The sequence below is a fragment of the Sorex fumeus genome, unplaced genomic scaffold (assembly GCF_029834395.1).
Source record: "Sorex fumeus unplaced genomic scaffold, SorFum_2.1 ptg000007l, whole genome shotgun sequence".
In the NCBI taxonomy this organism is placed as follows: Eukaryota; Metazoa; Chordata; class Mammalia; order Eulipotyphla; family Soricidae; genus Sorex; species Sorex fumeus.
Genome location: NW_026606064.1, coordinates 8,108,980 through 8,136,457, shown reverse-complemented (window position 1 = coordinate 8,136,457; position 27,478 = coordinate 8,108,980). Strand labels below are relative to the sequence as shown.

Here is a 27,478-nt window from a genome sequence, read left to right as displayed (position 1 = left end):
CTCGCTTTGCATGTGGTCAACCCAGGCTCGATCCCCAGCATCCCATATGGTCCCCTGAACACTGCCAGGAGTAATTCCTGAGCACAGGAGCCAGGACTAAGCTAATTATCACCCAAAACCAAATTATTATTATTTTTTGTTCTGTTTTTGGAACACATCTGACTGTATTCAGAACTTAATCCTGGCTCTGTGCTCAAGGATCACTCTTTGGAGCTACCAGATGGGATACCAAGGCAAGGCAAGTGCTTTAACTCCCGTACTATTTCTCTGGCCCTCCGGCGCATTTTCAAATAAATATTTTTCGGGGGGAGGGGGTGTTTTATATAATCATTCCATTCTTCACCTTCCTTGTAAGCAAGTCCCACCCGTCTTTCTCAGAAACACTGCCAACTGCTCATGTGCCTCCTGTTGACGCTCAGTTCCCTGCCCCGCTGGCGGAAGCTCTCACACTACTCACACTCGGACGGCTTTCTGCAGGTTCCCACTCTCGAACCTCGATTCAAACAGTAGTGTCTCATCTTCCGGTCCTTCCAATGGGACTGCCAGTTTCTTGATCATTCCTCGTCGGCCTCCTACTCTGGAGCTGGTGAAGTAGGAATCTTCCCTGGGTGCTGCAGGGGAGAGAGCTGCTGAGGCCGCTCCCCTGCGCAGACTCAGTGAACCCCTTCATCAAGCAGCAGCTTAGCACACTGACCTCAGGGTTGAGGTTTGTGTTGGCCACCCCACATTCGGAGAGAGGCCACCACACAGCCATCAATGTGGCAACCAACGTCTTTTGTCCAAAACCTTGAAGTGACCTAGAGCGCTTGTGTATCTCTGAAGCCTCAAATATTGCTTATTCCCTTTTCAACCCTAATTTGGGGGCTGGAGAGATAGTACAGAGGGTAAGAAGTCTTTGTCTTGTTATGCATGCACCCAACCCAGGCATGATCCCCAGCACCACATACGGTTCCCTGAGCCCCACCAGAAAACACATTGAGCACCAGTGGGAGCTCAACTGTGCTCAACCACTGTGCTCAACATCACACACACAAAAAAACAAAACAAAAAAACCCAAACCCAAAACCCAAAAATAACAAGTACAACACAAAACAATCCAAAACCCCAATAAAATACAACCCTCAAACAACACCTATTTATTAATTTGACAAACCATGAAGAAAACAGAAAAGAGAAAAGGTCACTTTGTATCATTTTTGGCATATCCTTCCAGATTTAAATTTATGAAAACAAAAATTTGAGAAGAATGGCATGGGTGAATTTGCCTAAGAAGGGAACCAAAACATCCTAGGGTTTAGTAAAGGCTTGTGATCATGGGTCTGGAGTAACAGTACAGTGGGGAGGGCATTCGTCTTGTATATGGCCAACCTGGATTTGATCTCAGCACCTCATATAGTTCCTTGAGCCCACCAGGAATAATTCCTGAGCGCAAAGACAGGCACAAGCCCTGACCACCACTAGGTGTCGCCCCAAAACCAAATAAAGAAATAAATAAAGGTTTATGATTAAAAAAAAACTTTATTAAACTGTTGCTAAGGGGACTGGAGAGATAGTTCTGCAGGTATGGTGCTTGCTTTGCACATGGTTGATGAACTAGGTCCAATTCCCAGCACTCTGTATGGTCCCCGGAGCCTGCCAGGTAAAAGATAGCTGAGTGCAGAGCAAGGAGTAAGCCCCAAACACCACCAGGTGTCGCCCAAACCCAAAAATAAATGAATGAATGAATACATAAATAAAGGCTTATCGTCAAATCTTTATTCAAGTGTAGCTCAGGGGTCTGGAGTTCAGAGGGTAGGCTGCTTGCCTTGCACATGGCAAAATCAAGTTCAGTTCCCGGTACCCTATGTGGTCCCCTAAGCGTACCAGGGGTGATCCCTGAGCTAGCTCAGAGGCAGGAGTAAACCGTGGGCACATGACCCAAAAACAAATAGAATGAAGCTAAGGGAGGGAGGGATATTACTGGGGTTAAGGCCTTGCAAATGGCTTCCCAGTTTGATTGCCCCACCGGGTATGGTCCCAAAACAAAACAAAAAAAGGCATAAAATTAAGCTAAGACTCACTCTTGTGGTTCATGAGGTACAGCACTTGATCTATAAAAACACCCAAACTATAAGATCCCCCAAGTCCCACCAGGAATGATCCCTGAGTGCAGAACCAGGACTAAGCTCTGAGCACCACTGGGTGAGCCCCCTCCCCAATGAAAAGAATGCATTACAGTATACTACTGATGTATGGTGTGGTCCAAAAAACAAACCAAAAAAAACACGTTAATTATTGATAATATTTACTAGCACTGTCATGACTGATTGATTACTCACTGGTATAAAGAAAATACCTGATGGAACTGGAAAGATATTACAGTGGGTAAGGCATTTGCCTTACACACAGACGACCAGGTTCTATCACTAGCATCCCATTATTATTAATCCTGGAGCACCACCAGGATTAATTCTTGAGCACAGGCCATGAGTAAACCCTGAGCATCACCAGGTGTGACCCCCACCCCTTCCTCCCAAAAAAGACAATACCTGAATCTAATTGATAGACAACTCTGCCTTTTTCCTCTCCTACAATTTCTGGTAACTTTTCATTTCCTGTAGGCTGATAAAAATATTCTGGATGAGGTGGAATCCACTCTGAAAGAAAACAAAAGTAGAAAGTAGTGAGAGAGAGAGAGAGAGAAAAAAGAGAGAGAGAAAGGGAGAGGGAGAGGGAGAGAAGGAGAGAGAGAGAGAAAGAGAGAGAGAGAGAGAGAGAGAGAGATTACTGCCGATAAGGCACATGCCTTACACCATCCTGACCTGGGCTCAATCCCTGGCACCCCAAATGGCCTTGAGCCCTCTCAGGAGAAATCCCTGAGTACAGAACCAGGAGTAAGCCCCAAGTATTCCTAGGTGTGGCTCTAAAACCAAAACAACAACAAAATACTATAAAAGGTTCTTAATCAGAACTAATATGAAACTATACCGGACTCAAAAGATCAACCAAGGGGCTGGGCGCATGCTTAGCATGCAAGAGGCCTGGGCTCAACCCTGAAGCAGCTCGCTCTCCCACATGCAAAATATGTGCTCCAGCCCTTGGAGATAGCTCTTTGGATCCAAAGCTTTAAATAAATAAAATTTTAATAAATAAAAATAAATAAAAAATTAAAAATAAGTCAGAGGAGCAGCAAAACAGTTCAGTGGGCTGGGCAGAGGCTTTGCAGGCAGGCAGTCCAGGTCTGAGCCTCAAGACGTCACCAAGTTCCGCTGAGCAAGCCCGGACCACCGGCAGCAACCTTGGAGCCAGGTCTAGCCCTTGAACACCACAAGATGTGGTCAAAACACTGAAAGCAAAAAGGAAAAAAGGAAAGAAACAGCCAGTGGTTTCCACAGTCTTCTGGAGTTCAGACATATGCTGCGAGACAGAGGGTTTCAGCACTGACGCGAGTGCCTTCTTTCAATGCGACCCACTCCTGGAAAACGCTACATAAAATAAATGCTGATACTGTACTGGCACCAATGGTTAGTTCAAAGATGTGGCTGTCATTGCCAAGGAGCCCCACTGGGCACGGGGGAAGGATTTCCCTTGCAGCTGCAAGGTTCTGGGTTCAATCCTTGATGTTGTGTGGTTGCAAAGCACCGCTAGGTACAGCCCCCACAACAGAAGTGTCTGCAGTTCATAAGAAGCTCCAACAAGTGTTCACCTGGGCAGCACGGAAGATTGAATCGATATGGGGAAGATCAGCCTGGCCCCTGAGCAAGGCTCACACAAGGATTCGTGGAGGGCTCTGTGAAATACAAAACCCTCAAACTCCAGCAAATTCAAAACATTACCAGACAGGGGCCAGAACGATAGTACAGCAGGTAGGGCACTTGCCTTGCATGCGGCTGACCCAGGTTTGACCCCTGGCATCCCACATCATCCCTCAAGCTTGTCAGAAGAGATCCCTGTGGGGCTGGAGCAATAGCACAGTGGGTAGGGCGTTTGCCTTGCACGCGGCCAACCCGGGTTCGATTCCCAACATCCCATATGATCCCCTGAGCACCGCCAGGGGTAATTCCTGAGTGCAGAGCCAGGAGTAACCCCTGTGCATCACCGGGTGTGACCCCCGCAAAAAAAGAAGTGATCTCCGAGTGCAGAGCCAGGAGTAAGCCCAAACAAGAAAACACAAAAAGTTAAGTTCTGGTAATAAAGCCAGTTGGGAAAGTGCACACACAACACCGAAGTCACTGTACCAATATGATGAACATTTTCCTTGATGACTTCACATTCTATTGGCCATTTTGGCACCTGCGGGGGCCCGTCTTTTGAGTAAAGGCCGAAGAGATCTCGGGGTTCTCGGAGACGTGGGATTACTTCTCCAAACTCATCATAAAGAAGCTGTTTGCTCTTAAGATGGGATGAGTTCAGTACAAGGGAATCTGCAAAAGGCAAAGGGAACGGTGAAGAGTGTCCTCAGTGGGACCCGACCTGCTCAACCAGAACAGCTAAGTAAACTAAGCAACTGCATGGAAATATGCGCAGGAGGCTGGAGACAGTCCAGGGGTAAAGGCACTAGCCTTGCAGCCTGCCAAATGTGGCTTGATTCCCGGCACCCCCATCAGCAATGCCAGGTGTGGCCCAAACACCTGCCCCCCCCTACCAAATAAAATAAAGTTGGGGCTGGAGAGATAGCACAACTGGTAAGGTACTTGTTCTTGCATACAGTCGATCAAAATTGCATGACACCCATCTGATTCCCTGAGCACTTCCTGAATGCAGGGCCAGGAGTAAGCCTTGAGTACCACTGAGTTTGACCGCCCCTGTGTCCTGATCAAAACAAAAAAAAAAAAGAAAGAAAGAAAAATAATGGAATGAGTGCAGACATGCAGTCCTGTGACATGGCCCTCCTTAAGGAGATCTACCTTAGGGTGACAGCATCGCAGTGATAAAATGCTTAAGAGACAAAGACGTAGTTTATTAAATGTTTGGATATAAAGTTTTATAGATAGGAGAAATTTTTTTAAGTCAAAGCTGGGGGCAAAAATATTAAATCAAAGATAATGTTTCTATAGCATTTTAACTGTTTTGCAAATGAAGGAAAAGCTTGTGTATTTCGTCCTTTATATTTGAAGAGAGGTAAGAGGAGTAACTTTCTGGCCAATCCATTAGTGTTTTAGAAAAAAAATATATGTATATAAAAAAATTTTTAATGGGGGCCAGAGCTATATTACAGTAGGTAGGGCATTTACCTTGCATGTGGTTGACCTGGGTTCAATGCCCAGCATCTCTGAACACAGCCAGGACTAATTCCTGAGTGCAGAGCCAGGAGTAACCCCTGAGCATTGCCAGTTATGACCCCAAAAACAGAAAACAGTTTTTTAAACATGATGTTTGAGTGAAATCTACAGATTAAAATTCAAGTTTATAATATATAAACATTCAAAGCATAGGAACATTAAAAAAAAACAGAGAAGGAATGAGAAGGAGCAGGACTAGAGCTTAGAAAATAGAAAATGAGAAAAAAAAGGTGGGGGAAAGAAAGTCTTTCAGGGCTCTGGAGAGACGGTGCCTTACAGGGGTAAGGCACTTACTGGGCACACATAAGATCTGGGTTCTATCCCTGGCATGACTTATGTTGCCCTGATCACTGCCAGGAGTGGTCCCTGAGCACTGCCGAGTGTGCGAGTGTGGCCCTCCCCCTCATCAACACACACACACATACACACACACACACACACACACACACACACACACACACACACACACACAAAGGGCTTTCAGGAAGAAAGAAAGAATATGAGCAGAGTGGGACAAAACAGGGAAGAAAGGTAGCAGGGCACACGGTGTGAAACTGCGGGTGGGAGAGGCGGGGTGCTGGTGTCTGCTCAGGGAAGGATCAGAAATACCTCTGTTCAGAGCTTCTCTCCGCCGCTGCTCGGTTGAAGACAGACATCGGGGCCCTAGGAAGAGGAAGGAGCAGGGTTGATCTTTAGGGCCTTTGCCGTCCCCTGCTACATACCTCTCTCCCTTATTCCTTTCCTCCCTGCACCTCCACTTGGGCCCCTGCGTTTCTCTGTTTTGGGAGGACAGACACACTGGTTTGGGGGTCACTTCCAGCTGCACGTGGAGGAACACGTGGTCCTGGGCTTGGACCCGGGGCTCTCTCTGGCAGAGCATGCGCCCCAGTCCTCTGAGCCACCTCTCCTCTCCTCTATTTCTCGTCTGTCTCTAAATTGTTGGTTTGGGAGCCAGAGTGATAGTACAGCGGGTAGGGCGTTTACTTTGCACGTGGCCGACCGGGGTTTGTTCCCCGCTTCCCATATGATCCCCCAAACACTGCCAGGTGTAATTCCAGAGTGCAGAGCCAGGAGAATCCCTGAGCACCATACGGTGTAACATCATCATCATCATCATCATCATCATCATCATCATCATCATCATGTCCTCCCGTAGATCATCGACTTGCTCTAGCGGGCCCAGTAACATAGTGAGAGTTGTTGTTACTGTGTTTGGCATATTGAATACGTCATGGGTAGCTTGCCAGGCTTTGCCCGCTGGGGAGATACTCTTGGTAGCTTGCCAGGCACTCCAAGAGGGGCGGAGGAATCGAAGGCGAAGGAACTGAACTCAGGTGGGTTGGGTCAGCCGTGTGCAATGCAAATGCCCTACTGGCTTTGCTATCGCTCCAGCCCAATAATAATAAGCAAATAAATAAAATTGTTGGTTTCTTTTTGGGCCACACCAGCAGTGCACAGAGGTTACTCCTGGGTCTGTACTCAGGGATCACTCCTGTCAGTGCTCAGGGGACCATAGGGGGTGCCAGGCATTGAACATGAGCCGGCTGTGTGCAAGGAGCACCCTTGCCTCCTGAACTACCTCTTCAGCCCTGTCTCTAAATCTTTTCCCAACTGTTTAATGATGGGGTGCAGGAAACGGCAGCACAGCATGAGTGATTTTTGGCTGCACCTCAGTCAATTGCATGTACAGCACCCTGACCCTGGCAGCACACACACACACACACAATGGAAAGCACCACAGCCTAAAAGTGTGACCTCTGGTGAGCACTGTGACTATAACTCTATGTGTCCCTGGCAGGTAAATATACAAATTTCTGGGTGCGGATGTATGTCCCCCACAAAACTGAATAGAACAATCAAAAAGTCATTGCCCAAATCCTAAAAGCTTTTTTGAGGAGGGTTGAGGAAACTCTGGCTCTAAGCTTGCCATAGCTCCCAGCAGTGATGGGGATGACATGGTGCTGGGGCTTGATCTATGGTCCGTCACACGCAAGGCAAGTGCCCTAGTAAGCCCTGGACCATCTCTGTGGCACATCCTGGAATTTAAAAACTGCTAGTTGAACATTTTCAGTTTTATCTTCAATTAGGTTGACACTAAACATTTGTTCTTAACGTTAACTTTTTTTGTTTTTGTTTTAATTTTTGGGACACACCAGTGATGCTCAGGGGTCACTCCTGGCTCTGCACTCAGAAATTACTCCTGGAAGGGCTGGAGTGATAGCACAGTGGGTAGGGTGTCTGCCTTGCACGCGGCCGACCTGGGTTTGATTCCCAACCTCCCATATGGTTCCCCGAGCACCGCCAGGAATTAATTCCTGAATGTACAGCCAGGAGTAAACCCTGAGCACTGCTGGGTGTGACCCAAAAAGCAAAAAAAATAAATTACTCCTGGAAGTGTTTAGGGAACCACACAGAATGCTGGGGATTAAACCTGGGTTGGGCGCATGCAAGGCAAGCACACTACCCACTGTATTATCTCTCCAGCTCCAAAGCTGACTGTTGTTCCTCCAAACAGTTGTGTTCTTTCCCCATTTTTCCATTTGATCATCTTACAGATTTGTAAGAATCTGAATCCTTTGACACATGACATAAATGCTTCCTTTTCTTTTTTTAAATTTTGGGCACACCAGCAGTGCTCAGGACTTACTCCTGACTCTGCTCAGGCAGCACTCCTGGAAGAGCTCAGAGAACTGTGTGCTGTGATCAAACCAGGGTCAGATACATGAAAGACAAGCATCTTATTTTTTTTTCTTTTTGGCTTTTTTGAGGTTACACCCGGTAATACTCAGGGCTTACTGCTGACTCTGAACTAAGGAATTACTCCTGGAAGTACTGGGGGGACCATATGGGATGACGGGAATTGAACCTGGGTCGGCTGCTTGCAAGGCAAATGCCCTATCCACTGTACTATCACTGGCTCCCTAAAGGCAAGCATCTGAATTGATGTACTATTACTCTGACCCTGGAAAGGCCTTTTAAAGTTTGTTCTTTGACTAATGGTGTATTTTCCTACACTAATATTTTTGTTTGGTTTATTGGTGTGGTTTGGGGGTTACATCTGATAGTAGTACTCAGGATTTACTCCTAGTGGGACTCAGGGGCCATATGTGTTGCCAGGGATCAAACCTGGGCCAGTCATGTGCAAGGCAAGCGCCCTACCCACTGGCTGTTCTCTGCAGCCCTGAACGGGTGTTTATATTTTTTCCTTTAGTCCTGTCTCTCCCACTCCCTTGTTACTGTGTCTATGATGACCGATGGCTGTGTTTGGTTGCCATGCACATAGTTTGTTTTCTTTTCAGGCCACACCTGGCGGTGCTCAGGGGTTACTCCTGGCTCTGTGACTCCCTGAGGGACCATACAGGATGCTGGGGCTCAAACCCGGGTTGGCTGTGTGCAAGGCAAACACTGTACCTGCTGTACTATCACTCAGGCCTCAGTTTTGAGTACTCCTACGCCAAGAGCCTTGACAAGTGTATCCTTTGAATCTGTTACTCAATTTTCTGACTTTTGCGCCATACCCAGCAGTGCATCGAGGATCTTCCCAGAGGTGTTGTGGGGAATCATGCGGTCCCAGGGATTGAAGCTGGGGCTCCAACATGCGAAGCATGCGTTTGCCCCACTGAACTCCCCTTTAGCCCCTCAGTATGCTTCTCTTGGCCAAACAAATACTGACAAATTGTAGAAAGATCATCCGCAGTATATTGTATTTTGAATTGAAATTGACAATCCAAAATAGAGCTAGAGAGAACATTTCTGAGTGTAGACTTCAGAAATCCTTTGGATTCTGAGGTCAAAGCTATAGGAGAGAGGGCAGGGTATTTTTCTTGCATGTAGCTGACCCTGGTTCAATCCCCACTATCCCATATGGTCTTTGAGTTTGCTAGGAGTGATTCCTGAGCACAGAGCCAAGAGTAACTCCCGAGCATCAATGAGTGTGACTCCAAAACCTAAAAAGAGAAAAGAAAAAAGAAAAGAAATTCCTTGGCTTCTCCCACGTGAGGTTATCCTCTGAATTCCAGATATGGCTCAAGGGTTCTGGGGCAACATTCACTTATTACTCACAAAGAAGATTGTCCTTTCGCCGGTGGTCTGATGATAACAAGTCATTTCCTTCCCCCAAAGGGCCATTCAAGAGGGACCGAGGATTGTTCTTCCAAACAGGCTGATTCCTAGCAGAGTTTTGTATACTGCTTTTCTGATCTAAGAAGCAATTTCATCAAAGTTGCAGGAAGTTTATCATTTGCAATGCCAACACCTAACTGATTATCAAAACTGACACAATTTTCATTGCTCCCCCTCCACACATATACACACTGACCTAGGAACTTTCACTTTTCAATTTACATACATCCATGAAAGGTATATTCTGCATTTTACACTGAGAAGGGACTAAGAAGCATCATTTTTATTGAAAAGAAAAAGGGTTTGAGCCGGAGAGATAGTCTAATGGCTGAAGCACATGTTTTGCATGCAGGAGGCCTGGTTTTGATCCCAGCACAGTCTATATCGATTGACCACCACAACGAGTGAGAGACCCCTGAGCACAGAGGCAGAGGAGCCCCTAAGCACTGGTGGGTGTAAACCCTAACCCCTCAAAAAAAGGAAAAGCAAAAGAAAGGGGCTGGAGCAGTAGTATGGTGGGTAGAACATTTGTCTGACATATGGCAAATTCCATATGCCAGTCCCCTGGGCCTCCCAGGAGTGATCCTTAAGTGCAGAGCCAGGAGTAAGCCCAGAGCATCTCTGGGTGTAGCCCCAAAACTCCCTCCTCCCCCCCAAAAAGGCACTTACAACATCTAAAGACCTGCCCATTGCCAGCCTTCAGAGCCAGTGAAGGCAGTCCTCAGAATAAGACTAGAAGCAGCTTTGTGTTCTGCTGAATCGGAAACATAAATAACCATTTGGAAAATAAACCATTAATCAGAATGTTTAGGAGTCTGGGGATCCAGCTTAGTGGCAAAGCACATAGTTTAACATTAGCAAAGCCCAGGGTTTGATCCACAGAGCCAAAATAAAAAGAGAAACCTTGAATAAAAACCATCCAGAGGCACAGTTAAAGCAGTTAGAGGGTGGGCTCTGCTCGCAGGAAGCCCTGGTTTCACCTCCAGCAGCTGAGTGCCCTGAGCACTACCACACATGCCTATGGAGGACCAGGATGGTGGAGTCTCTGAGCACCACCAGGGGAGGCCCAAAAAACTAAACAAAATCAGAAAAAGCAAAACACATAGATACTAAAACAGAGGAAATACTTTATTTCTAAATACCAATAAATACTTTATTTCTAAATACCAATAAATACTTTATTTCTAAATACCAATTTCTAAATTGGGAAATACTAAAGATTTGAAAATCAAAAAATTTAAAGAATATATATATTTTTTTTTCGGGAGGGGAGGGAGGACAAACTCAGAGGTTCTTAAGTTTGACTTCTGGTTCTGCACACAGAGATTACTCCTGGCAGGGTTTAGGGGACCACATAGGATGCCAGGGACAAAACCTGGGCGAACTGTGTGCAAGGCTCCAAAATATCATTTATAATAGCATAAAAACATTGATATCTGGGGTAAGAAAGAGCACTTGCCTTGCATGTGTGAAGGCGTAGGTTCTATTCCTGGCACCACAAAATTTTTTTTCTATAAAAAATTATAAATCTTGGGGCTGGAGAGATAGCACAGCAGTTAGGGTGTTTGCCTTGCACACAGCCGACCCGGGTTCGATTCCCAGCATTCCATATGGTCCCCTCCTGTGCATTGCCGAGTGTGACCCAAAATGCAAAACAAAAAAGAAAAAAAAATTATAAATCTTCTTGAGGGAAGAGAGGGAGAGGAATATTGCTCAAGGGAGAACAGGAGCTTTTTTTTTTTTTTTTTAATGATTTAAATAAAACATCTAAAACTGCAGATCCTGGAAGAACCAGTTTGTTTTTGCAGATCTTGTTTCTCTCCCTCTTGCCAGGCCTCACACATGTTCAAGAGTGGCAGGTGGGTCTCTTGAAGATCCTCCTTGCTGGTTTTGTTCAAATATTCCCTTATGGGAATGGTGATTGTGTTTATATAAACTCTCTCTCTCTTGATCTTTGACCTTCAGGCAGTGTTCTCTTTGCCCACTGGCCTTTGTCACTTTTGGGTGACAGTCAGTTCCAGCCACCAAAAGCTCGGCTGTCAGGCTGGTTGGAGGTGCCATCCTCAGTGAGGAAAAAAAATTATATATCTTGATTGGGAAATACTAAAGATTTAAGTAAATTATCCATAGATCGGAAGGGGTTCTGTTGGAAAGTTCTCACTTCCTGTAAAACTTAACCTATAGATTCAATACATCCCTGTAATGTTTTGTTTGTTGTGGACCACACCTGGTTCTCCTGTGCCTGTACCATTTATGTTTGTCTTCAGGAATCACTCCTGGAAGAACTCTGGGGGATCATTTGGTTTCAGGGATCAAACTCAGGCCTCCCTCATGTAAAGCATGAGCACTGGAGTTTAGCTATCTCTAGGCCCCTAATAACTGGTTCCTTTTTTTTTTTCATTTTTGGGGCAATGAGCAGTGCTCTGGGTTTACTCCTGGCTTTGTGTTCAGCGATTACTCCTCACGGTGCTCAGGGAACTATATGTGGTGCTGGGAACTGAATCTGGTTTGGCATGCATACAAGCAAGTGCCTGAGTCACTATATTACTTCTCTGGCACACTTTGCCTGTCTGGGGGCCACATAGTAGAGTGCTCAGGGGCGATTCTGGAAGTGCTAATGGACAATATAGAGCACGGAGAAGCAAGTACCCTAATTTTTATACTATCTCTCCAATGCCCTCCACCCAAATCATTTTGTTGGGGAGAGGGATATTGGGCTACATTCAGTGATATTACGGTCTGTGCTCAGGAGATTGTAGGGATTGGGGTTTGAACCTGCGGTTGGTCGTGCGTGAGGCAAATATTTTATTTATTTTTTTGCTTTTTGGGTCACACCTGGTGATGCACAGGGGTTACTCCTGGCTCTGCACTCAGGAATTACTCCTGGTGGTGCTCAGAGGACCATATGGGATGCTGGGAATCGAACCTGGGTCAGCCGCGTGCAAGGCAAATGCCCTACCCGCTGTGCTCCAGCCCCGAGGCAAGTACTTTAACCCTTAGTATTAACTCTCCAGTCACACACTCTCCCAAATAATTTTTTTTAAATTATTTATTTATAATATGAGGGCTGGAGCGATAGCATAGCAGTAGGGCATTTGCCTTGCGTGCAGCTGGCCCAGCAGAGCCAGGTTCAATTCCTCCACCCCTCCCGGAGAGCCCGGCAAGCTACCGAGAGCATCTTGCCCACACGGCAAAGCCTGGCAAGCTACCCGTGGCGTATTCGCTAAGCCAAACACAGTAACAACAAGTCTCACAATGGAGATGTTACTGGGCCTGCTCAAGCAAATCGATGAACAACGGGAGGACCGTGACGGTGACTGATTTATTTATGTATTGATTTGGGGGCCACACCTGGCAATGCTCCAGGGTTACCCCTGGCTCTACACTCAGGAATTATTCCTGGCGGTGCTCTGAGGACCATGCAAGGCAAGTGCCCTTCTGCTGTCCTATGGCTTGGCCCTTTCAAATAATTTTTAAAACAGGCCCAGTTAATTCCAAAGTTATCTGGGCCAGCACACTCAAACCATCTTCAGTAAGGTGGGAAGAACACGCCCTTTCAGATACAGAGAGGATCTCAGGGCCATCTCGGGGAAGGCGGTCTTGGTACAAAGACACCCAGACCCTATGCCTCACGCTCCACTGAAGTGACATGGGCACAGAGGTGGGGGAAAGGAAGTACTTCTCACGAAGGATGGGTCTTAGCTCCACGCATCTGAGTTCTGCACAGTTCTCCCTGCTAATCAAACCACTGGAGATCCTGAGCCCCCAAGAAGCAAAGGAAGCATCAGCTGGTACCTTTAAAGTAGCCATAGTAGCGGAGGTGATGGAACATAAAATCTTCATAGGGGTCAGAAAGCGTCTGCAAAGCAAGACATGTTCGTCAGGGGAGTCACCGCGCTTTCAATGCCAGGCGCCCGGGTGTAGTGATCGACCCCATGGGGAAGGCAATTCAGACCTAGAATTTAATCTCGGAGGGGATTAAATTGGGGGGGGGGTTAGGGGGCGTCAACCTGCGGATTCTGTTATTACTGGGGTCTCCAGGGCGGTCCAGGGGCGCGGCGGGTACCGACCTCCGGCTTTAGCTCTGTTTCCAGTGCTGGGAACATGTTACTGGTGCATGGTCCAGCCCAAGACCGGTCAGTGCCGCGAGCCCCGGTCACGCGGCCTCCCCGATTTCCAGAAGGGCAGCGGACTACAGCGGAAAGACTGGAAGCACACGGCAGGGCAAAATGAGGCAGGCGGCCCCTCGCCGCGCCCCCTGCCCCGCCTCCCCGCCAGCCGAGGGCGCCCAGAGCACACACACCTGAGGACTGACGGCGAGCTTGTCTTTCAGCCTCCGCCTCCCCGAGGACCAGGCCCCGGGCTGGCCTCATACTTCCCTCTCCCACCCGGAGGGAGAAGCCCCCCAGGCGTCTCACTTAAGGGGAAGAAATCGGGATGGAGGAACCCGGCCGAGTGGTCTCCGGGTGAGGGGAAAGACAGGCCGGGGGCTCGCAGAAGACGCGACCCAGGCTGGAAGCGTTTCGGGACGGCCCGGAAAAGGAGGGTCTAGAATCTTCTAGGACAGACGGAGGGGTGTGAGCGCCTCCGGGGCCTGCACGGTTTCTGCAGCGCCCGAGAAGCCCGCGCCTTTCCGCCGCGGCCCCGTCACCTAGCAACGCCGGGGCGGAAGCGAGGGGGCGGAGCCCGCAGGTACTTCCGGGGAGGCGGGCCCCGAAGGGAACTCCGGGAAAGGTACCCATTCTTTTTCTCAGTCAACCCTGCAACCTAGCTTCCGGGCAATTGAAGGGGTTTAAGAATACAACCCGAGTAGTCCTCAACACGTCCCGGACTTGACCTTGTTCTCTACTGTACCTGCTGGAACTGGTACACACAAACACACACACACGAAAATAAGTACATTAAAATCATTTTTCCAATTGGTTCTTTAAAAAAAGTTTACAAGGGGGCCAGAGATAGTACAGCAAGTAGGCACCATCCTTGCTCGTGGCAGACCCAGGTTTCATACCCGCAGCCCTTACGGTTCCGAGAGTAAGTAAAGGCCCTCCCGTTGATCATCGATTTGCTCGAGCGGGCCCAGTAACGTCTCCATTGGAGACTTTGTTGTTACTGTGTTTGGCGTATCGAATACGTCTCGGGGAGCTTGCCAGGCTCTGCCTTGCAGGCGAGATACTCTCGGTAGCTTGTCGGGCTCTCCGAGAGGGAATCGAACTCGGGTCCGCCATGTTGGCTGCGTGCAAGGCAAACGCCCTACCGCTGTGCTCTCTCTCCAGCTTCCGAGAGTAGAGTCAGGATTAAGCCCGGGGATGGGTGTGGTCCCGGAAACAAGATATGGCTTCAAATGGACCCCCGGGTCCAGCTGGGTAGCCCCAAGTTCACCTTCCTTCCCCCACCATCTTAAAGTCCTGGCGGCTAGGACCAGCGAAGTGGGTTCCTGCCTTGCAAATTTAATTTTTAGTTCAAATCCCCACATACACCAAGCAGGGCTCTGCTGGTGAACCCTAGCGCCATAGTAATTTCTGGATACACCGCGGACATGATCATTACAAAAATAGGTCAGGGGGCTGGAGAGACAGCAGGTGGGCGGCTTCCTCTACTCGCGAGAGACCCAGTTTTGACCCATTGCACCCTTATTTTCCCCAAGCACCACAAATAATTCCTGAGTGCAAGCCAGGAAGTTCTGAGCAGCGCTGTATGTGGTTGTATTATACGTGGCTGTACTATACACTTGCAATATGCTGTAGCAAACACAACTAAAAAGGTCTGATGCCATGGTTGGCAACGGCCAGCAAATGAGACCTCTGGCGTACGTGGAAGCACCACAGCAACGTTCTAGAACATAAAAGGAATGCAAGAGTCAGCGAGCACTGCACCTGATGTGTGCCCCATGCACAGTTGAAGGCAAGACCCGTGCATCAGTGCTTAGGACACTGAAGGATATGGTGAGGAGGAAAAAAGTCATTACATACATAGACCACTTACTAATAATAATAAGTCTTAGAAAAGCAAAAACATAACCAATAAGAAGTATAAAAAAAGCTTTATTAGTGAATATATACAAATTTACACGGTCAAAAACTGGAGAAATACAAACAGTTTTAAAACACAATTTGCCTTTTCTTCAGTTTAAAGTGACTTTTACCTGATTGTGATATAATAGAAAGTACAGAACAGTAAACTGCTTTTTAAATACTGGAATTTTATGGAGGATACATTCACACTAAAGGGAAAGTGGATCTGGGGATAAGGTAAAACAATGGAGACACACTAATTTGTAGAATGGCTCGTTACACTTGCTGCCACATACAGGAGAAGAAATTCAAGGCTATGAGTGCTTGCTGCTACTGTTGTCTATTTCAGAAGTTAACTCTGCCACCCAGAGTGTCAAGTATCTGAGCTATCTGTTCTAGAAGTGGTGAGACAAAAGACAGAGAGTGACCCCATGATGGGCACAAGGTGAACAATGTGCCATATCTCTGCACATCTGGGGTGGCACACTGGAGAAGAGGTCAGCAAGAGATTCCGGTAACCCGTTAAGCATTGTCAAATACAGAGCTGCCTTAATTGCACTTGTTTTGGAGAAATTAATGAGAGAGAGCGTCAAACTAGGAATTAAAAGAGCCTCTATTGAAAGCAGGAAAATCCTTCACTCTTAGTCACTCACTCCCCACGGTGTCACATCCTAGAGTGACGTGTCCAAGGCTGCTGAGGTTAGCAGACTCCACGCTGAGTGGGCCAGTGAGAATCGAGGCAGCCAGATCAAAGCACTCCATTGCTTCACCCATCTGAAAACAAAAATTACATTTCACAGGTTGTGAAAATTTGTACTTATAAGCTCTTATCCAGGAAGTTCATATGCTCTCCCTCGTAACATTTATAGTTTACTGACGACAAGTAAAACTGGTTAAGACTGAACTGAACATAAACAAATTAAGGGGAAAAAAACTAAGTGTTTGGTGCCATTTTTCTTCTCTTTAGTCGTGCTCGCCAATCTTCAGGAAGGGCTTCAAAATTTGCATTTCTTTCTGCCATGCCACTGCAAAAACAAAATACAGATTAATTTACGGAAAAGAAAGAATAAAACCATTTCATTTCCTAGCATAAATTCTAAATAAAAATAAAAATCCTGATTTTATTCATGTTGACAAAAAAAAAAAGTCTGCAATCCCAGGAAAGAATTGGTAAATTCAATTTTTTCCCTCTTTTTTTCGTACTACAACTTGCGGTATTTGCTCTCTACAATATGCAGAGAATCAATCCTAGGAACTCCAGCACTCAAATCATAAACTCCAATATTGGAGGGACCTTTAAGCCCTCTTCAGATTTCCTCGTCTGGGGGTCTTGTGCCACACCCAGCAGTGGTCAGAGGGCCACATGGGGTTGCCAGGGGTCAATACAGGTCAGCTGTATGCAAGGCAAGTGCCCTTCTTGCTGTATTACCACCCTGGTCCAAGTATACAATTTTTAATAAAAGTCTTTAATTTTTCTCTACGAGTCTTTAAGATATATTTAATTCACAATATAACAACAGGGCCCTTTGGACCCAGTCTGAGTTTCTCTACTATTCATTTCTAACTATTTGTAAAAGGACATGTCTCTCACGGCACAACAGATTCTGATGATGAGGAAAAAAAAATGGTAAGTAAAACTCCAAACTCTGCTAAGAGTGATATAACTGAGATGAATTTTCCCAAAGATTAAGAACCAACCCGAAAGATTTGCAACTGGGCTCCCAGAACAGCAATAAACGCAGTCTTATAAAGGTGAGGAATTCAATCGGTGGCACTACCCCACATGCAATCCCAATGACTGGTGGTTTGGGATCACCAGTGCCACAACAAAGTATGTGTCAACAGAAACTAAAGTGCTGAAAGAACACAAACAAGTATGTTTAATTTTCAGATATCACAAAACAAGTGTTGGGGGGTGGGAGAAAGACACCAACAGTAATCATTTAGGTTTATGATTCTGATTATTTTACCATTCTAATTATTCTTATCAACATGAAGATGAAATATCTAAAATTGTAAGAACACCATAATTTCGCAAGTATTTTCACTGCATTCCCAAATGTGTATCTTCTAAAATCAGAAAAATTAAGAATTAAAAATGGAGGGGGGTAGGGGTATGGTGCCATCACCAGGTCAATCTGTACCTGTGAGGCGAGTGCATCAGCAGCCTCATGGTGCCTTCAGACTTCCAGATACGCCAAAATTACTCCTGTGCCTTTGGCCAGACCCCAAAACCTTGGGGCAAATTTTACCAAGAAAGTAAAGGACCAAAAGTTAGGTATGTGGGAAACACACCCAAAAACCACCTCCAGCTCAGCTATATAATTGGAGGCAAGGCCTCTTTGGTTCTTGATTGAACTGCTTAATGGCCATGATCCCAGAGACTCAGAAACGAATCTCGGAACCCAGCAGCTTTAGGTAGAAATGCGTCCGGTCCCTGCGGTAGGCTATGGGTGCTGGGCCAACCCAGGTGGGAATAGGTTTTGTGCCTTGGCCTGTTCCCCCTGGTGGCCCAGTGGCCGCCATCCTTTCAGAGGCCACATTTGGGCCCCCAGTGAGCAGACACACAAGGCCTCATGGGATAGGGGTGGAGCCAGGCTTGTCCTTCCCGTCCCAACGAGACCTGAAGTCATCCCCCACGAATGGCCTCTCTGGCTACTGATCAAGCTGCTTAACGGCCATGATCCCAGAGACTCAGAAACAAATCTCAAAACCCAGTGGCTTTTGACAGAAATGTGTCCGGACCCCACAGTATGTTACTCTTGCCGGGCCACTCCAGGGAGGAAAGGGTGTTGTCCCTCCGCCTGCTCCCTTTTGGCGGCTTGGTGGCCGTCATCCTCCAGAGGCCATTGAACAGTCAGGCTTGGGCCCACAGTGACAAAAATTTTTGGGCCTCACGGGATGGGGTGGAGCCGGGCCTGTCCTCCCCACCCCAACGAGACTCCAAGTCATCGCCCACGAACGGCCTCTCTGGCTCCAGATCAAGCTGCTTAACGGCCTTGATCCCAGAGACTCAGAAACAAATCTCGAAACCCAGCGGCTTTTGGCAGAAATGTGTCCGGACCCCGCAGTAGGTTACTGTCGACGGGCCACCTCAGGGGGGAAAGGGCGCTGTCCCTCCGCCTGTTTCCTTCTGGCGGCTCTGTGGCCGTCATCCTCCAGAGGCCACTGGACAGTCAGGCTTGGGCCCACAGTGACGAAACTTGTTGGGCCTCACAGGATGGGGTGGAGCCAGGCCTGTCCTCCCCACCCCAACGAGACCCCAAGTCATCGCCCACAAACGGCCTCTCTGGCTCCTCATCAAGCTGCTCAACGGCCATGATCCCAAAGACTCAGGAGCAGATCTCAAAACCCAGTGGCTTTTGGCAGAAATCCCTCCAGATTTAAGTGTTAAAATTTCGGAATTTCAAAACCACATAGCCCTACTGCAGCCAAGCGACATCATATGTTATTCATAACCAGCAATAGAACACAAATTGTCTACTGTTAAAAAAAAATGGAGGGGGGGGCTAGAGTGATAACACAGTGGGTAGGGTGCTTGCCTTGCATGTGGCTGACCAGGGTTCGATCCCCAGCATCCCATATGGTCCCCTGAGCACTGCTAGGAGTAACCCCTGTGCATCACTGGGTGTGACCCAAAAAAGAAAAAAAAAATGAAGGAGGGGGCTGGAGAGGGTAGGGCGTTTGCCTTGCACGCGGTCGACCTGGGTTGATTCCCAGCATCCCATATGGTTCCTCGAGCAATGCCAAGGAGTAATTCCTGAGGGCAGAGCCAAAAAGCAATAAATAAAAAATAAATTGATTAAGGAACTGGGGAATACAGAGGGGGGACATTTGACCAGGGTTAAAACCTTGGGCATCATAGACGGTCTGCTGAGCAACACCAGGAGTAACTCCTGAATGTAGAGTCAGGAAAAACCTGAGCATCACCAGGTGTGGCCTCAAGACCAAACCCAAACAAAAACATTGGGGCCGTAAATTTTGAGTTATAAAATTGGGTGGTGCCCCGGAACCATGTTGATCATAAAGCCAGAAGTAAGACCAAGCATCATTGGGTGTGATCCTTTGCAAAGATCTGCTTAAAATTCTTTGGGGGTGGGGTCTTTCCAAGCTGTACTTAAGCCCTGTCACATGCCATGTGCCAAGCTATTTTCTCAGACCTACTACATTTAAATTCTATTTATTGTATTATCATTTATTTTTGACTTCTGGCCACACTCACTTCCAAAGTGCTCAGGGCTTACTCAGGGCCCTGCACACCATGACTACTAGTAAGTCTCAGAGGACTGTAAGTGGAGCTGAGCTCACACCCAGGTTGGCCAGTTGCAAGGGAAGCATCTTACCTGCAGTACTATCTCTGGCACTTAATGTTTTTCTTTTCCATAAAAAGCTTTTAAAAATACTTTTAAAGATTTATCTTTTTAAAACTTGAGTTTGTGATTTACAACTGTTAACAATGGTCTCCCATGCACATGATTTCAATACCACACCCATCACCAGTGTACCCAACTCCTTCATCCAAAGATCCCAGCCCCACCAACTCAGCTGTATGGAAAGGTTCTTGTGTTGCTCCCCTGCTTTGTTCCACATTAAAGAAATTATTCAAACCTTTCCTTCTGACTTCACTCAATATATCCTCCAGTTCCAGCCATGTTGCAAATTGTGAAATTTTATTCTTACTTAGAGCTGCAGAGTCTGAGTATATATAGAATTTCTTGATCCAGTCATCCACAGTTGTGCATTTGGATTCTTTTCATATCTTGGTGCTGCAATCAACATCGTTATGCATACATCCTTCCAAATTAATATTTTTGTCTTGGTATCACTGGATCATGAGAGTTCTAATCTTACAGTTTTCTGAGAGACCTCCAGATTGCTTTCCATTGAATCTGAAGGACAATCCCCTTCAACAGTGGATGAGGCTTGCTTTCTCACCACATCCCTGACAACACTGGCTGTTCCAGACTTCTTGGTATGTGTCACTCTCTCTGGTGCAAGACTATAGATTACACTGATTTGTTCTTCCTGCATAGCCTAACTACTTCAGGTTTATTGGGTTGCTCCCATTCCTTTTTTTATTTGGAACTTCTACGTGCTCTGTTGACTTGTAAATATTGTTTTTCTCTTCTCCTTAAGTCCTCTGCTTAGTTTATTCAGAGCAATGTCTTTTTTGTATGGACACGAGAAGATAGTAAACTACACTTTTGTAACGTGTTGACTCTCAGTGACATTTTCCTCCTGGGCATCTGTTCTCTGGACCTAAGCCTCAGCTGCCCTTCCTTTCTAGCACCCCCCCAAAACAGGGTCCTGACAGGGACTGGATGGACTAAGAGCAAGCGGCGAGCTACCTGGGTAACGAGATGAACCTGGCCAAAGTGACTAATGCTTTAACTATATAAGAGCTTGGTCATGGACAAATGCTGTCATGATCCAAAAAGTAGTAACTAATGGGGCTGGAGCAATTAGCACAGCGGATAGGGCATTTGCCTTGCATGCAGCCGACCTAGGTTCGATTCCCAGCATCCCATATGGTCCCCTGAGCACCGCCAGGAGTAATTCCTGAGTGCCTGAACCAGGAGTAACTTCTGTGCATCACCGGGTGTGACCCAAAAAGCAAAAAAAAATTTGAAAAAATAACTAGATTCAGACCCTGTTAGGGTTAGGAAAGATTAATCTGGTCTGAGCACTGTAGCCTGAGTTGGGCGAGATGTTCCCAGGAGAGCTGCCCTACAAACCTCAATGTATCTCTTACCGTGTCCATGCAAAAATGACTAGTATTAAGATGCTGACTGAGTCATTGGACCAAGGAAAGAATAACACCTTAAGGGATATTTTGCTCAGGGGCAGTCAGAAAGGGCTTTGGTGTTTCCGCCCTTGAGCTGGCACTGGCAGTCAGGAAGAGCTTTCTTATGTTGATTTTGCTACCAGACTGGGTGTAGCATGGGCCCAGAGGGTAAGGTGGAAAGAGACAAGCTGGGGTGGAGAGAAGAGTTGGGGAGAGGTAGAATCCAGAGAGATGGGGTGGAGGAATGAGGAGCTAGCTAGGAAATAAGAGTGTGCGAGTAGAGAAAAGAGAGAGTTGGAAGAGAGGAGAGCCCAGCTGCGAGATGGGAGCATGGAGAGATGAACGCTAGAGACAGGAGACAGGAATGAGGGGCAGTGTGTGACTAGAATGGGGGGCTCAGAGAGACTGGAATAGGTGCATGGGCAGAATGGAATAAACGGCAACTGATCAACGAACCAGTTTGGCCCATTTCCTCCATAGCCCTGGCCACGAAGGGGAGAGCCATTGCACCTCTCCCTGGCCACCCCCAGCAGTTTATACACAAGACAATATATCAATGTTGTCTTGATTTGCATTTCCCTAAACGTAAGTGCCAAGAACTTCTTCATATACCTATTGGCCAATCCTCATGCCTTCTTGAGGACTGTTCATCTCCCTGCCCCATTTATGTATGGAATCACTGGATATTTTATCTTTGGGTTCTGCTGAGTGCTTTATGTCTAGGGTATCAGCCCTTTATCTGCTGTGATGTACTGTGTAGATATTTTCCCCATTCACTACGGTTCATTTTTAATTATAGCTTGATTTTCCTTTGCTGTTTGAGCATTTTAATGTGACATAGTAGTACCTTTTGTTTTTGCCACTCTGGTTATCTCATTTTCAATGATAACTCTGCAGTCAATTTCCAGGAAAAGTCTGATGTTTTCTTCAATGTTATTTTATGAATTCTAATTTTGAGATCTTTAATTCACTGAGTTTACTTCTGTGAATGATGTGAAACATGTTTCTAAGTTTACATCTTGATTTTTGGACAAGCACCAATGGTGCTCAGGGCTTGCTCCTGACGTTGCATTCAAGGATGACTCCAGGTGGGTAAGGAGGACCATGCATAGGTGCAGGGGATTGAGCCTGGGTTAGCAACAAGCAAGACAAGTATCCAAAGTTCTGTACTATCACTCTGGCCCAGCAATTTTATTTTTCACACGTGGCTCCAGAATTTCCTCTACACCATTTGTTAAAAATATTTTCTTCATTTCATATATTAAGTTCCTTTGCCATATATTACCTATTCATAAACCTGACAGTTTAATTCAGTCTCATTTCTGTCCCATTGTTCTGCATGTCTCTACTTCAGTAGCATGCTGTTTTATTATACACTTGTAGTTCAGTTAGAAGTTGGGAAATTCAATGCATTAAATCTGTGTACTAACTTTAAGCAGGATGGTCAATTTGATAACGTTGACTCTTGCAATCTATGAACAGGAACAGGGGATGCCTCTCGTTTTCTGGTGTCTTCTATTTCTCTTTCTTAGTAGTGATGTATAATTTTCACTGCATCTGTCTTTCATCTCCCTTGTTAAGTGGATTCCTAGAAGTTTATGATTTCTTTGGGGCAGCATTTTGAAAGATACAATCTTTAAAAATTATTTTTCTTCTACTTTTTTGTATACAGGAATCCCAGCGATTCTTGCATATTAATTCTGTAACCTGCCATCATATAGTAGTGGCTGTATTAGACTCTTTCTGAAGTCTTAAAGGGTTTTCATGGTATAATAACAAATGGTCAGCAAAGACTGAGTTTATGTCCAGTTTGTATTCCTTTGATACTTTGCTCATGTCATGCTTGCGTAGTGACTCGTGACTCTAATCTCAAGGGAAAAAAAGGCTTCCAATTTTCTCACCACTGATACTGAATGTGGACTTGTTAGTGTCTTGAGGTAAGTTTCTTCTACCCATAGTACTTGATTTGCATATACTGAACCACCCTTGCATCCTGGGATAAACCCCTTTTGCCCATGATATATAATTATTTTAACATATGGCTGGATTCAATTTCCTAGGATTTAGTTAGGTTCTTCTGCATTGATGTTCATCAGAATTATTCGCATTTCCCCCCCCAGCAGTGTCTATTTTAAAGTAGCACTATAATAATTTTTCACAGATACCATTAAGAAAGATTCCTGTTTCCTGAATGGTTTGAGAAATTATGGGTATTAAGTCTTGGTAGAAGTCACAAGTGACTCCATCAGTACCTAGGATTTGTTATTGAGGAGATTTTAATTTTGTTTCTCTGTGCCACACCCTTCAGTCTTTAGAATTTACTCCTGTCTCTGCATTCAGAGTGATGCTTGGCACTGTACGGGATGCCAGAGATAGGGATTAAAATACAAGGTGAGCACTCTAACCGTTGTCCTACCACTCTAGCCCTCTTGCAGATTTTAAAATACTATTTCAATTTTCATTTTTTTACTCGAGATTGGTCTAGTCAGCTTTTCTGTTTTCTTTTGTTTTAACTATGACAATTCATATGATTCTGAGAATCCTTCCATTTCTTTCAGATTCTTTATTTTAGTGGCACAAAGTTGTTCACAGTAATATCCTAAGATTTTTGGGGGTATCAGAGTGATAGTACAGTGGGTAGGACATTTGCCTCGTACACAGCCAACCTGGGTTCAAACTGCTGCACCCTATATAATCCCCAGTGCCTGCCAGGAGTAACCCTGAGGGCTGAGCCAGGACCACTGTAGGATGTGGCCCCAAAATAAAACAAAAAACAGGCTAAGTATTTTTGTGTTTCTGAGGTGTTTGTTGTCACTTCTCCACTGTTATCTCTGATCTTGTTTTTTAAAATATTTTCTTCTTAGTGAATCTAGTTTAGTGAATCTCGGCGAGCCCGGCAAGCTGCCGAGAGTATCTCGCCTTCACGGCAAAGCATGGCAAGCTACCCGTGATGTATTCAACATGCCAAACACAGTAACAAGTCTCACGATGGAGACGTTACTGGGCCTGCTCAAGCAAATGGATGAACAACGGGAGGACAGTGCAATGCTAAAGTGCAGTGAATCTAGCTACTGGTCTGTCAATCCTATTCACTCTCTACTCTAATTTTATTATCTCCTCCCTTCTATTTTTGCTTTGGAATTCATTTGCCGTTTTTTTCTGAGTTTCTCTACATGGTTAAATTGCTGATTTGAGCCCCCCACCCCATGTGCCATGACTATCTATAAACTTTTCCCTTAGTACAGCTTTTGCTGTATTGCATAGGTTTAAGTAAGTGGCTTTTTCATTTTCATTTTGAGAAATCTTTTGATTTCTTCTTTGATCTAATTTAGTTGTTTCCCTCACCAGGAATAAGCCCTAAGCACTACCAAGTGTGGTGCCCAAGAAAGTCAACCATATTTCAGCAAAGTCTACAAACGACAAATTTCAATTAAAAAAGCTCCAACTATACTCCATACCATCTACAGCATCCCTCATATTTTTTTACCTGACAAGCTGCTGCTGTTTCCATTCTTCAATACGCTTCTGAGCAGTTGATTCCCGGTCCTCTTCACTGGAACTAGAGTTCTCTTCTTCATCTAACTCACGCTGGATACTCTGCCACTTTTTAACCAGAGAAGGCATTTTGGTTTTGCTTTTCTTTGCCTGTGAACAAAATAAGTCACAAGGAATATACAAAATAGGATATGTGATATCAAGACTTTCTGCTGATTCTATAAATATGTGAAGTACTGCATATGTGGTTCCAAAATTAAAAAGAAATTAAAACTTCACTAGTTCTAGTTCAACAGCAAAGATGAGCAATGATGACTGATCAATTAGTGCTCAGGGCTCATTCCTGGTGGGGCTCTGTGACCACAAGTTATACAAAGGATCGAATCCAGGTCAGTCACTGTGCAAAGCAAGCACCCTACCCTCTAGACTATAGAGTTTAGCAGGTATACTCTAGCCCCTGATTTTTCTTTAAATCCTGTCTCCTGGTTTGCCTTTCTTTTCTTTCCTTTTCCTTCCTTCCTTCTTTTCTTTCTATCTATCTATCTATCTATCTATCTATCTATCTATCTATCTATCGTAGGACTTATTCAGCCACTGATTAGGCTGGTTGAATTGGACATGAACTCCACTGGTCTACCTTTTCTAATAGAACCCACAATTAGGGCGCTGTGCAGGCAGGCATGGAATTAAATGAAGGACTTCACACTTGTTAGCTAGCTAAAGTACTCCAACTTAGTTCTCATGGGAAGAAGAAAACACTTGGTATGTTTTAGCCAGTTATTAAAGGACTCATGGCAACAATTAGCTCAGCATACCCAGAAATGCCCATGCTTTCTACGCTGAGCACTAACTACCTTCTGTCAGGCTCTCCATACCTATATTCTACTTCTCCAACTATTAGCTATGTCCCCTAGGTTAACCTCACTAATATAAACAATAAGCAAGTCTGACCTAGCCTTCCAGTCCAACAGTCCTTTAGGAGATGCGACAGTGCTTCCTCCGAGGTCTCTGCTATGTGTACTGTGCAGTATAATATAAACTTAATACTTGACTCTCTTGCCTAACACCTTGCTATTTGGTAAATTCTCTTACCAACCCACTGCATGAGCTCCCTCAGGATCCAGTGATGAAAAATCCCCATTATTATTATAACCTACATGCCTTGAAGTTTTAGATATCTAGGGAGTGCTAAAATAAAATAAATGACTAAAACTGAGTCTACCTTCGGCCTTTTTTTCTTTCTTTTTTTGGGTAGGATTTATTCAGCCACTGATTAGGCTGGTTGAATCCGCCTTTTTCCCTCTGGAAAGATAGATGGCAGCCGCTTCAGAGCTTTATGGAAAGCCTGGTATGAGCCGGTAGTGACTGAAACCTCATGGGAAGGGGGGGTGTTCCCACCTTGTCCTTCACACCCTACCGAGGTCACGAGTTGCCCCCCATGTGAGGCTCTCCCACACAATCATGGTTCCAGAGCCACAGAAACCAATCTCATAATTATCTAACTCTCAGCAGAAATACTTCCAGGCTTAGTAAGTAAAATACCAGAAATCCAAAATTGCGTGACATCATTTGATTCTTGTAACTAGCTGTAGAAAACAAATTATTTCACAATGCCTTTTCAGAATGTCTGATTTGGGGGTGTAAACTCTATAAATAATAATGGTGCATCTTTTGTCGAAACAATGAATCTAATCAAAGTAGATAGAGTGTTAACTAGACTTCATTTGCCTCACAGGCATTGGGAGGGTTGGGACAGGGGGTTTATTGGGGTTCTTGGTGGTGAAAAGTAAGTATCGGTGGAGGGAAATGTGTTTGATAATTGCATGACTGAGACTTAAACCTGAAAGCTTTGTAACTTTTCCCAGAGTGATTCAATAAAAAAATAAAATAAAATAAAATAAAGGACCCTCATCAAACAAACAAACAAACAAACAAACAAACAAACAAACTTGAGTCTAACAGGTGAAGGAGACAGAGGTCAAGCTTTGTATGTGCAAGACTTAGGTTCCGTTCGCATCCATGGTACCCTAGCACCACTGGGTAGCCCAGGAAGCCCCAGCACAGTATCTTCAGATCCTACTACCAAACTACCCAGGCCAGCAGAATCTCACTACAGACATGTATCCTGGAATCCCTTAGCACTGCTTGGAGAGACTTTATCCCCACCCTCTGGAGACTGGGAGAGGGACAAAAACAAACCGAGTGAAGCTACCCATGACGTATTAGATATGCCAACGACAGTAACAACAAAGTCTCACAATGGAGGCGTTACTTGGCCCGCTTAAGAAAATTGATGAACAATGGGAGGACAGTGACAACAGAATATCTAATGGGCCAATAAAAATCATTATGCAGTTCTAGAGAAGAAACAAACTTATTTGAACCACAGTCCAAAATTCTCAAGTATAATAATGAAAGACAATTATATATACCCATAAGGTTTAATAAATTTCAAATAGCACTGCATTGTCCTGTTGTTCATCGATTTGCTTGAGCGGGCCCAGTAACGTCTCCATTGTGAGAGTTGTTACTGTGTTTGGCATATCGAATATGTCACGGGGAGCTTGCAAAGTTCTGCTCTGCGGGAGAGATACTCTCAGTATCTTGCTGGGCTCTCAGGGGCGGAGCAATCGAACCCGGCTTGGCCGTGAGCAAGGCAAATGGCCTACTGCTGTGCTATTTTTTTTTTTAACATCCAGCAAGATGTTAAAAAAACCGGGGTCCAGAGCCACAGTACAGCCTGTAAGGCACTTTGCCTTGCATGCGCTTGACCAAGTTCAATCCCTGGCACCCTATATGGTGCC

The 27,478-nt window shown here is 45.5% G+C and overlaps 2 protein-coding genes across 2 annotated transcripts in view; both read right to left on the bottom strand.

Moving 5' to 3' along the window:
- AGBL2 (AGBL carboxypeptidase 2) overlaps positions 1–13,585 on the bottom strand; it is a 40,926-nt gene extending 27,341 nt beyond the window's left edge. Inside the window, exons 1-7 of the mRNA XM_056131450.1 lie at positions 13,454–13,585; positions 13,179–13,242; positions 9,324–9,461; positions 5,871–5,924; positions 4,218–4,403; positions 2,529–2,636; positions 458–611 (exon numbers count right to left, since the gene is read on the bottom strand). Coding sequence (XP_055987425.1) covers positions 458–611; positions 2,529–2,636; positions 4,218–4,403; positions 5,871–5,924; positions 9,324–9,461; positions 13,179–13,242; positions 13,454–13,489 — 740 coding nt within the window. The 5' untranslated portion in view covers positions 13,490–13,585. The remainder of the gene's footprint in view (positions 1–457; positions 612–2,528; positions 2,637–4,217; positions 4,404–5,870; positions 5,925–9,323; positions 9,462–13,178; positions 13,243–13,453) is intronic.
- Positions 13,586–15,407: 1,822 nt separating this feature from the next.
- The window catches only part of FNBP4 (formin binding protein 4), a 52,974-nt gene continuing 40,903 nt past the window's right edge, over positions 15,408–27,478 (bottom strand). The window contains exons 16-17 of the mRNA XM_056131360.1: positions 24,667–24,824; positions 15,408–16,419 (exon numbers count right to left, since the gene is read on the bottom strand). Of these exons, the coding sequence (XP_055987335.1) occupies positions 16,329–16,419; positions 24,667–24,824 (249 nt within the window). The 3' untranslated portion in view covers positions 15,408–16,328. The remainder of the gene's footprint in view (positions 16,420–24,666; positions 24,825–27,478) is intronic.